At 38.0% G+C, this 12345-nt stretch overlaps 2 protein-coding genes across 2 annotated transcripts; one reads left to right on the top strand and one right to left on the bottom strand.

Annotated features, from left to right (window-relative positions):
• Window positions 1-1215: 1215 nt before the first annotated feature.
• Window positions 1216-4060, top strand: LOC121969735 (LRR receptor-like serine/threonine-protein kinase ER2). Its single transcript, XM_042519959.1, has 4 exons — window positions 1216-1786; window positions 2004-2264; window positions 2347-3219; window positions 3399-4060. The coding sequence occupies exons 1-4, from the start codon at window positions 1339-1341 to the stop codon at window positions 3875-3877; spliced, it is 2061 nt and encodes a 686-aa protein (XP_042375893.1). The 5' UTR covers window positions 1216-1338; the 3' UTR covers window positions 3878-4060.
• A 4372-nt stretch (window positions 4061-8432) lies between these two features.
• Window positions 8433-11012, bottom strand: LOC121972306 (protein FAR-RED IMPAIRED RESPONSE 1-like). The gene is made up of 5 exons (XM_042523990.1): window positions 9935-11012; window positions 9294-9607; window positions 9124-9187; window positions 8958-9037; window positions 8433-8444 (listed from the first exon to the last, which is right to left on the bottom strand). The coding sequence occupies exons 1-5, from the start codon at window positions 11010-11012 to the stop codon at window positions 8433-8435; spliced, it is 1548 nt and encodes a 515-aa protein (XP_042379924.1).
• Window positions 11013-12345: the final 1333 nt, after the last annotated feature.

Raw genomic sequence — 12345 nt, 5'->3', positions numbered from 1 at the left:
ATCTTAACTATAATATATTATAGGAGAATTTCTCCCGACTACTGAATATGGATCCGTTCGTACTTCCAAATTTAAACGGTGGAGCTTCTAGAATTAATTGAGCTAGGCAAAATGAAAACTAGAATTAAAATTCTTGAATTGTTTGAAAAAAAAAAACAAATAATTTTTTATTTGTACAGTAAATCTATTTAGTCAGAATCTAGTTGACCAGAATTGAATTGTAATATATGAATGTAATTAATATATAGAGATGATATCATTAAAATATTATTAATAATGACTTATAAAATATATTATCAAATTCTAACCTTTTAGTATTCTTTATTTGTAAGGATAGTGCTAAATGGTTAGAATCTAGCCGGCCAAAATATATGCATGCATGCATGTACATGAGTATTTTAGTAAATTAATATTTATATATTAATTACATACATATATATGTATGTATTAAAATTCATTTCTAGTTTATCAGATTTTGCCCAACAAGATTTACTGTATTTATGAATCTCTACATGAGAACGTAGTGACACCAACAGCAGTCAGCACAGATTGCCAAATACGAGGCAGGATCTCCTGAATCACTTTTTATGGTCCAAGGGATGTGCCACTCGTATTTACGGTCGGATCGTAGTCGCAATCCGATCGCAAATGGTTGCGATCCCTTCCTGGGTTCACCGTCCCCACCAGGTTATAGTTTTTGTTTGGAGCGGGCGGCCGGAGGCCGCCCGGAGGACACCCTCGCTCGGCGCCCAGTAACTTGATCATGTATCCATCACCGGAGGCCTCTGGATAACTTCCGCCAGCCCGCTCCGAACAAAAACTATAACTTGGTGGGGACGATGAACCCAAGAAAGAATCACAACTATTTACAACCGAATTATGACCATGATCCGATCACAAATATGAGTGGTACATCCTTTATCCTTTAGACCATAAAAAAAATGCTCCAAGAAAACTGTGCTCGCCAAATACAAGATAAATAAGTTTTATGGGGAATGGAAAATAAGTGCAAGAATGTGAAATTGTGACCTTTCTAGTTCTCAACAACTGCAGTATTGTGGGGTTCCTTGATCGAGGTGATGACCCAATTTAATGTCTCCATGCGCGACCACAATTTCCAATCTCAATTCGCTCTAGTTTAAATTCTGCCCGTGGTCCCTGTGCAGCGGTTCTTTACCATTTTTGTCCTTGAGAATTACTCCCACGCCTTCTTTGTCGCCGATAAAAATCCCATCTTTTCCTGCTCACTACCTTCCGAGAAACTCTTTCCTTCCAAGAAAAAGACGAAACCCAGCTCCCTGAAACAGACAGTGAGATCGAAGAGGCTGTTTTGATGAAATGGCTTTGATTCCGTATCAACTCCATGCCCCTTTCTTCTTCTTCTTCTTCTTCTCGCTCCTCTTTCTCCTCTTTGTAGTACAAGGGAATGTCGACGAGCTGCGTGCTCTCATGGAGTTGAAGTCTTCCTTGGACCCGGAGAGCCTGCGGCTCTCCTCGTGGGCGGCCGACGGTGAGCCTTGCCGGGGGGAGTTCGAGGGCGTGGTCTGCGACGCAGCCGGGAAGGTGGCCAACATCTCTCTCCAAGGGAAGGGGCTCTCCGGCTCCATCTCTCCGGCAGTGGCGCGGCTGCGCAGCCTCACTGGGCTTTACCTCCACTTCAACAACATCTCCGGCGCTATCCCCCGCGAGATTGCGAATCTGACGGCGTTGAGCGACCTTTACCTCAACGTCAATAACCTCTCCGGCGGCATACCCGAGGAGCTTGGAATAATGGTTGCCCTCCAAGGTGAGTTAAACCGCACGCAAAAGAAATAAAAATTACTTTTTTTGTGAATCATTCTTGCTTTTTTTGTTTCATTTTTTTTTTGTCAAAAAGAAATCTTTTCCATCAGTTTTGTTTGTCAGCGAGTCCATCTTTCATGCATTCTCGATGACATAGTAGCTTTTGTTTTGTTTGTAATGATTCTGATAGGTAAATTTGTGCATTTCTCGTGTTCATTTAGTTCTCCAGCTTTCAAATAACAAGTTGACTGGGAGCATACCTCCTCAGCTGGGACTTCTCAAGAGTCTCAACCTGCTTGCTCTGCAATCTAATTCTCTTAATGGGGCCATCCCTGCAACACTGGGAGATTTAATTGAGTTGACATGGTTGGATTTAAGCTCCAATCACCTTTTTGGTTCAGTCCCTGTTAAAATCTCCCAGCTTCCTCAGTTGACATTTTTAGATGTTCAAAACAACTTGCTCTCCGGCAATGTACCTTCAGGTAATCTAACTATTGTGATTTTCTGAACTATTCCTTACTACTGTTTTCACGCATTCATCACTCACTTTTCATATTTATGAAGAATTAAAGAGATTGGGGTCAAGCTTCAAGTATGGCAATAACACTGGTCTATGTGGAAGTGGATTCACTGATCTTAGGGTTTGCACTTCTGCTGATCTCAGCCCAAGCAGACCCGAACCATTCAGTGCCGGTTTGACACCTCAAGATCTTCCACAATCTGTTAACATCTCTTCAGATTGCAACACAACTCACTGTTCCAGCTCTTCAAACTCCTCAAACCTGGCCATCATTATCGCGACCACTATAGCTGTATTTGGAGTTGTTGTGTGTGCCCTGATGGCCTTCTTTTGGCTCCAAAACTATCAGAAACAAAAGCTTAGTAGTGGTTTGCTTAGGGGTTCAAATGGCGTCGTTAGCACTGATCCAACTGCTAAGTCCTCATATCAAACTGCTTCTCCACTCATTAGCCTTGAGTACTCCAACCGCTGGGATCCAATGACCGATGAGAGGAGCAGTATCGGGTCATCTCAAGAGGCTCCTCAGATCTATAGGTTTAACTTGGAGGAGATAGAATGTGCTACTCAGTACTTTTCGGAGGTGAATTTACTTAGCAAGAAAAGCAGCTTTGCGGCAACATACAAGGGGATACTACGCGATGGAACGGAGGTTGCAGTGAAGAGGATCAACAAAACTAGTTGCAAGTCAGAGGAAGCTGAGTTTCTCATGGGTTTGAAGGCATTGACATTGCTAAGGCACGAGAACCTAGTTGGATTAAGGGGCTTCTGTTATTCAAGAGCAAGAGGAGAGTGTTTCCTCATTTATGATTTTGTTGCAAATGGGAGCTTGTCGGAATATCTAGATGTCAAATGCGATGAGATTCACAAGGTTCTTGATTGGTCTGTAAGAGTTTGTATCATCAAAGGCATTGCTAAAGGTATTCTACTTGACCTATATGACTATTTATTTTCCTTCTCAGATAGCTATCATAATGAATATACTACTGTAACAACAACAACAACAAACATTGATCATTTAAGATGGAATTTCATCTTGTCATTTAACTACATTCGCACTTTGCCTTAAGGAATCCTAATTTGTTTGATTCTTCCATAGGTATGGAATATCTCCACAGTGACAAACCTAGCAAGCCCTCCTTGCTCCATCAAAACATGTCATCGACAAAAGTCCTCATTGACCGCCATTTCAAACCCCTACTCTCCAGTTCTGCCCTGCACAAACTATTAGCAGACGATGTCATTTTCTCCTCTCTCAAAACAAGTGCTGCCATGGGCTACCTAGCCCCCGAGTACACCATGGTTGGTCGGTTCTCTGAGAAGAGTGATGTGTATGCGTTTGGAGTTATTGTGTTCCAACTCCTCACAGGAAAGACAAGAATCAGTCACTTGAGACCTGAAATGGAATCTGGTAAACTCGAAGATCTCATTGATGAGAACCTGCAGGGGAATTACTCAAAGCCTGAGGCAGCCAAATTAGCAGGCATGGCGTTGTTGTGCACAAGTGAAGTGCCAAACCAAAGACCAACAATGGAGGCAATTCTTCAGGAACTGGATGGAAGCAGAAGTAGGAACTGAATTGTGTTTAGGGATTTTGATGTCATTGAGAAGGTTATTGGATTCTGTAGTGTGTTTTCCAATTTGTGCATTTGATTTGACTTGGTTCTCTCAAGCTTCCTGGGAGAAGAGGGAGAAGCTGATGTAACTAAAGTTCTTGTAATCTAAGAGCATCCACATCAATTACCCTAAATTAAACTTTTATCTTAAATTTTATATTTTACATTAAAAAAACATCCGCATCAGCTACCCTACCCATTCCCTAAATATACATTTTATGAACAGTAGTTCTTTAAATTTAGGGAATTGATTCCATTCCCTAAACATTAAAATACTATTTCTCTCTCCTCCCACTAATATTAAAAAAATTCTCTTTCCTCCATCTCTCTCCTCATCTAATAATAAAAAATATGAAGGAAAGAGAAAAAATAATTAAAAAATAAATATATGATAAATTATAGGGAAGCTGATGTATTATGTAGTGAAAAATGGATATCTAAATTTAATAAAGTAGTTCTTTTACCCTAAATTATAGATTTTGGATGAGGATTCTGATGTGGATGCTCTAACATCTTGTTAGGGGACTAAGTACATAGCATTTTAACATATGAAGCAAGTAGGAGTCCTAAAAATTTTCAGCATCAATGCAAATGGACCAAAAGAAGTAGCATACCTCAATTCATGCCAATCTATTGTTGTATCAAGGAATTGCAATGGAAATCATATCATGTGTTATTACAGTTACAATGGAAATTCAAATTATTAATGGACTGTTATCAATTATTAGTCGATTTCATTGGTCGTCTGTCAACATCTATTAGTCGACTATTTTTGTTAACTCTGACTGTTGATCAATTCAATGTCCATGCAAGAAAGCTATCCTCATTCGATGTTTGGTTTATGCTCATCCTTCAATCAGAACTTCCTCTTTGCCAAGAGGTATCACCTCTAAGTCTTCCTTTCTATGTCTAGTATCTAGTTCAGCTTAATCTACCAAGGCTTTTTTCATGTGTCTAACATCCAGTCTCCTATTACTGTTATGTCTTCTATAACCAACATCGATTAGGCTTCTTTAATGTCAAATGTCTAATCTACTTGACTTATTCGGATTGTATGGTCAAATTTGACTCATTTAAACTTCTTTTATTGCACCTACAATATTTGTGTTGGCACCTGCATTCTTGGCACACATCATTGTTCAAATTAAGTAAATTAAATCTTTGCCAACCACATCAAAATACAAGGATCAAAGTCAATTACTTTGTGTCTAATTGCACCAACACATCTCACTTATAACTTAGGAGTGAACTTTATAAGATAAGAGTAATGATACGCTGCGGGAATAAAAAGCACGAAACGTTGCGGGAATGAGTCATCGATTCCTACGTGGAATGAAAAATGCATGAAACCCTTCTCTCTTTGTCCACCTCATCTTTGACTAAAACCCTAAAGAAGTTGCCCACCCATCTCCTTCGATTTCTCTTCTGCGCCTCTCCTCCTTTTTCTCTTCTGCCCCGCCCTCTCCTCCGAGTGATCTTCCACACAAAAGCTGCGCCTCTCCTTCGTCTCTTCTGCGCCCGCCCTCTCCTCCGAGTGCTCTTCCACACAGAAGTTGCGCCTCTCCTTCGTCTATTCTGCGCCCGCCCTCTCCTCCGAGTGCTCTTCCACACAGAAGCTGCGCCTCTCCTCCTTCGTCTCTTCTGCGCCCGCCCTCTCCTACGAGTGCTCTTCCACACAGAAGCTGCGCCTCTCCTCCCTCGTCTCTTCTGCGCCCGCCCTCTCCTCCGAGTGCTCTTCCACACAGAACTCTCCTACTATTTCTCTTCTGCGCCGCCCTCTCCTCCTATTTCTCTTCTGCGCCGCCCTCTCCTCCTATTTCTCTTCCACGCAGAAGCACAAAGCAGAGATCTACCATCATCGAAGCTCCTCCATCGCCGAGCGAACCCTAAAGGCGCATCCCCAGCAAAGCCACGAAGCTCCTCCACGGCCTAAGCCCTAAAGCTCTTCCACTACCTAAGCCCTAAAGCTCCTCCACCAGCGAACCGTGCCTTTGTACGGGTTTGTTTTTTTTGCACTTGATGAATCTTCCCCTTATCATTGAGCATTAAGTTCTTCTCATGACTGTTCTTCTTGAACAAATGCAATTATATTTCTGTTTGCCCTATTATAATTCTTATAGCATCTCATTGATCAAACCCGAGACATGTCCTATTCTTGAACAATTTTGTTTGGTTCCCAGAAGTGAAACCAATTAGGATATTGAAAGTTATGTTTAGGATATTTTAAATTTACAACTCTTAGAGAATATCTCTTGTTGATTTTGTTTGGTTCACAGAAGTGAAATCAATTAGGATATTGAAAGTCATGTTTAAGATATTTTAAATTTGCAACAATTTATACACTGGAGATCTCTTATACTATGTGTGGCCTCCTAAGTATTAGTATAACTTTAACATAAATTACCTAAATTGTAGTAGTTGAGCAAGGATATGAAAGAGAAAGTAGATGGTTTTTGTTCTTTTGATATGAAAAAAATTGCAGGGCAAAGGAACAAATATTCATGGCAGCTGGTTCTTCATCATCAACATCTTTCACTCGAAGACGCATGAATGATGAACAAGGTGAAACACCTCATATATTATGCTATTGTGGTTTAAGAGCTGCTCTCTGGACTTCATGGAAGGAAACCAACCCAGGAAGGCAATTTTTTTCATGCCCAAAATTTAGAGTAAGTTTTATTTATATAAAATGGTTTCAAAACCAACCGTATTTATATGCTTTTTAATTATTGGATTTTGATTAAGTTTATTCGATATTCAGGAAAGGGGATGTGGCTTCTTCCTATGACATGATCCAGAATTGTCAGAGAGAACTAAGGGAATTACTAATGATCTGAAGAGGGATAACAAAAAATTACAGATGGAGATTAGTGAATTGAAGAAATCTAATATGTACATCGAAAGTGCAGTTGATTGCAATGTTCTCCTAGATCTTGTGAATAACTCTGTTACGAAGTTAAGTGATGAAATATGTTTATTGAATAGAAAGTTTAGAGTTGCTATCGTTGTAGTTGTATTTACTTGGATTGTGATGATTTGGAGGTGGTTGGTGTAATTTGCTATAAGCAAATAACTATTGAAGTAATGAAAGGTGTTTTTTGGTTTTTTTAATGTGCCTTCAACCTATATTAGCCATATATTTCTAATTGAAGTTTGTAAGTAGTATTTTGATATATAATGCCATTGAAGCAAATTTAGTTGCTTTTTGGTCTTGCATTTTTGTCAAATTAATATCATGGTTCATCTTGTTTCTTTCTTATTCTAGATGAATGAAACCTTTTCTTTTCATTTCCATTGCAACTAGTTTCAAATTCTCTCTCTATTTGTTGTACTTGTAAATGTGTAACATTTGAGGATCCATTGTCTGGAAGAAAAGGAATCAAACAACACAATGAGAATTTTCCAGATGGTGAGAGGCCAGCACGGGCATATTCATCCCTAGGGAAGGTAAAAGAAAGCACTAAATTCTTTTGAGGAAAAGATTAAAACTAGAGTAAACTATTGAGAACAAAACAGAAAATCTAGATCAAGAATACGGGATGCAAGCAATGTGATAAGAAAACTACAACAAGATTCCTCCCAGTTATCATCCGAGATACACGTTGTAAAAGACAAGGTAATGGAAAAATCTAAGCGTGCTAACAATGCTGAATATGAAGTTAAAAGTTTAAAGGAAAACCTTTCTGGATTAAACTCTGAGAGGGAGCAAACACATCTCCAAAAAAGATATATCTTGAAAGAATATCCAGTCTCGAACTACTACTCACTCAGATGGAAAATGAGTTGAAGAAAATTCGTCAGGACATGCTCAAGGAGGACATGGAACTTTGTAATAGAAGTCTATAGGAGGACATGCTCAAGCTCAAGGAGGAAAATAATAGCTTAAATGAACAGAAATTTCACTCTACTTGATGCTAAAACGTTTCCAGGATGAAATAATCTTGCTGAAGGAAAGGGAAATGGAACTTGAAGCTAAAATTGTAATCCTCGTAGAAGATAAAGAAGTTCTTGCCCTAGAGCTTTATCATGTCAAGGAAGAAAAGAATAACTTAGAACAGAGAAGAAAGGAATAACTTATAACAGAGGCATTGAGATCTAGTGGAGAAAATGCATATGGTCAATTTATGTGTAGAATCCCTTCGGGCAGCAATTAAGGAATTACAAATTGGAAACTATGAACTGAAAGAGGCTCCAAATGATGCAAGCTCATTACAAACTTTAATTGGATACTACTTACAAACTTCAATTGGAAATATAAATCTAATCGCATTACAATTTTCAATTGGATATATAACTACAATTGGATACTACTTATAAACTTCAATTGGAAACATAAACTTAATTGCATTACAATATTCAATTGCATTACAAAATTCAATTAAAAAAGAACCCAACATAGGGCTAACATAAACATCATTGCAACCCCTCAAGCACACAAAAAGAGTCTAAATGTCATGAACATAAACCCAGCATATTCTCTCTCTTTTGTCATCAACTCCATTTCCCCGGCGCAGGCCTTAGTACACAACCTGCAAAATGAATAAGAGCCTCAATGAATGAAAATCAAAGATGATGAAATTGCTGGGCTGAAGGAGAAGGTTAAGATGATTGACATAGTAGACATATAACCTTCAAAGAACTCAAAGTTGGATTAGAAAGAGAGTGGGCCTGTTAAAACACATGAATCTTTATGCACTGATTCGATGGTTAAATAAGCTCGGTTGCTTTTCAGGTGAAAATTACCAAAATCTGTTTAAAAATGTCATTGCTAAGAAACAGCTTGAGAAATCAATGTCATCTGTTGCTATAGACAGCTATAAAGTTATTGTTAATTTGACTAAACAATAATAAATTTCGTCTGGTGAAATAAAAACATATGAAGTAAGCAATAAATTTGACCAAACAACAAGGTACTAACTGTCTAGTAATCAACGAATTAAAGCACCTATAAAATGTTTACAGATCATTTCATTCCTAGCTAGGTATGTGCAAAGACATTCAAAAATAGATGTGAATTTTTCACCTAAGGAAGCTCTGCATACCTTTCTTTCAGGATCTTGCAAAGACTGATTATTGATCGCAATCATATTGTAGTAGGCTTTCTTTGAAACATCTTTGGCAGCTTGAAACAAATGACAAATTCAAGTTAAAACAAGTTGGAGAATTCATTTCTTGCCAAAATTTTATCCGTCTAACTTACATTTTTACTGGACTCATCATCGATCATACTTGGAGAATTCATATTTGATAAGAATCCAGTAACTGTAGAACCCTGTAGATAGATGTACTATATTCAATATTAACAAATAACAAAAGCAAAATCAATTATCACTAAAACATAACACCAAAAGTATATTTCGCCAAATATACAACCAAACCTTTTTTTGAGACTTTGTCTTCGTCTTTTTCACAATTTGCTCAATTTTGGATTGTTTTCGTTTCATCGGTGGACGTCCACGAGACCTTACTTTTAGAGGACTGTGAAACTGTTTGCTCTCATTTCTTGATTCTTCATATATTTTATTGCTGTCCTGATAACCATCCAATGAATCACCAATATTTATATCCATAATCCTTTTTTTGGCTTCTTTCAATATCCCTGTTAAAACAAAGCAGCTCTCATCATTTTTTGACCCAAGCTGCCCCACTTCTTGTAACAATGGTTGAAGATTATTATATCTTTGTCGTTCCTCTGCATGATGATAAGAATCATCATAAATATTGGTGATTCCTTGATATCCACGTTTAATGTCTTTGCGTCATCGTTCCAATATATAATTTTATGGAACTATAGTGATATTTCTTTTCACCATAACTGACATCAAATGTCTACACACAATTCCACGAAACTCAAAGAGACGACACAAACACTTCATCTGAGATTGTAAGTCACTATATTGTACCCAGAAAGAAACATTTTTTGGAGTTGCTCCCTCTTTCCCATATAAAGTTTCTGTCACCTCAAAAAAGAGTGTTGACCCTTCTTGCTTCACAAATGTAGTGTTACAAAACATCAAACCTCGCAATTCATCTTGAAACAACTTGAATATTTTGTTAGTGTAAACACTTTGAAACTGTTTTTCAATTGGATTGCCACTGATAACCGGAATGATTGAATTGAAAGACACAAAATCAGAATTATCTTCCTTTTCAATCTTGTTTTTCAAAGTATTGTCATATTGTTCAATAAACTGCTTCAAAGTTGTTTTTGAATGAACATAATCATCAAAAAATGCATTCATACTTTCGCTTCTTTGACTTGTCGACATCCCTGCCCAAAGTTTATCTTTCACATATACAGGCATCCACTTATGACGAATTTCATATAAAGAATTCAACCAATCATTTTTCTCCAAGTTAAATTCTTTGATCAATTTTTTCCAGTTGCTATCACATTCTTCAGATGTCATAGAATTGTAAACAATATTCTTCAAGTTTCTCTTTATCAACTTATAGTTGGCATGACTACCAAACTTCGCTGAAAGTTTTTTCATAATATGCCAAAGACATAAACGATGATGAGAGTCCGGAAATACCTCAACAATTGTAATTTCCATGGCTTTGCATTGATCTGTAATAATAGCTCGTGGAGCTCGTCCTCTCATGCATGTCAACCATGATTTAAATAACCAAATGAAAGTTTCAGAATCTTCTTTAGATATCAAACCACAACCAAGTAATATGGATTCACCATGATGATTTACTCCAACAAACGGAGCAAATGACATATCATAACTATTGGTAAGATATGTAGTATCAAATGCAATGACATCAGAAAAAGAATCACATGCAGCCCTAGATCTTGCATCAGCCCAAAATATATTTCTTATGCGAGAATCTTCATCTACGTCAATCACATAAAAGAAATTTGAATTTCTACTTTGCATACGACAAAAGTAATTATTCAAGGCTTCTGCATCACCATTCCCAAGCCTTAATCTCCGTGATTCAGCCACATAATTTCTACACTTTCTCTCATCAAATGATAAGTTTTCATAACCACCAGCTTCAACAACAAATGATTGAAAACTCTTACTCAAAGTTATTCCCGCTTGATCATTCAACTCTAATTTTCTCTTAGTTTGGGAATCTAACATTTTATTACATCTAATATGTCTTGACTTCCTTGGACTTAATGCATGATTGTGTTCAAGTTGAATACTCGTAATGACACATAATCCATCATTCTGAACTATAATATTAATCTTTTCTTTGCAATCCGTTTTGCTACAGGGTCTAGGATAAAAAGAATTTTTCACTCTAGGAGCAGTCTTACCATTTTTAGAGCATCCGAACGAAAAATACTTCAGCTGGCCATCATCTCCTTTTTTGGAACCCAGCTTTGAAATACCAAAACCAAGACTCTGGACATAAGATTTGTAAAAATCATGAACTTTTTCTTCAGCTGAAGAACACATCCCAACTTGTGGAGTATCAACTCCGTTTGAGCTTGACGAATCACCCAACACTTGGAAATCACCCTCAATTAATAGTTCTTGCTCCATAATAATTTTACAACCTAAATTCAAATAAAATAGCTATTAACAAACTTTTATACAGTGAACAAAGAAGAAAAATGATAGCGCAGAAGAGAAATGATATGATGCAAGAAGAGAAATGTTGCAAGAATTATAAATAAATAAACAATATATATAATATAAATCAAACCATAGTCATATGAATAACAAAATCACAAATCACAAATCTCAACAGCAAGAGATATTCTCTAAGAGTTGCAAATTTAAAATATCCTAAACATGACTTTCAATATCCTAATTGGTTTCATTTCTGGGAACCAAACAAAATTGTTCAAGAAAACAAACAGAAATATAATTGCATTTGTTCAAGAAGAACAGTCATGAGAAGAACTTAATGCTTAATGATAAGGGGAAGATTCATCACGTGCAAAAAAAACAAACTCATATAAAGGCACGGTTCGCTGGTGGAGGAGCTTTAGGGCTTAGGCCATGGAGGAGCTTTGCGGCTTCGCTGGAGATGCGCCTTTAGGGTTCGCTCGGTGATGGAGGAGCTTCGATGATGGCAGATCTCTGCTTTGTGCTTCTGCGTGGAAGAGAAATAGGAGGAGAGGGTGGCGCAGAAGAGAAATAGTAGGAGAGATGCAGCTTCTGTGTGGAAGAGCACTCAGAGGAGAGGGCGGGCGCAGAAGAGACGAAGGAGGAGAGGCGCAACTTCTGTGTGGAAGAGCACTCGGAGGAGAGGGCGGGCGCAGAAGAGACGAAGGAGAGGCGCAGCTTCTGTGTGGAAGATCACTCGGAGGAGAGGGCGGCGTAGAAGAGAAAAAGGAGGAGAGGCGCAGAAGAGAAATCGGAGGAGATGGGTGGACAGCTTCTTTAGGGTTTTAGTCAAAGATGAGGTGGACAGAGAGAGAAGGATTTCATGCATTTTTCATTCCACGTAGTAATGGATGAC

Source organism: Zingiber officinale, chromosome 4A (genome assembly GCF_018446385.1).
Source record: "Zingiber officinale cultivar Zhangliang chromosome 4A, Zo_v1.1, whole genome shotgun sequence".
In the NCBI taxonomy this organism is placed as follows: Eukaryota; Viridiplantae; Streptophyta; class Magnoliopsida; order Zingiberales; family Zingiberaceae; genus Zingiber; species Zingiber officinale.
This window is presented reverse-complemented; position numbering and strand designations above follow the sequence as displayed.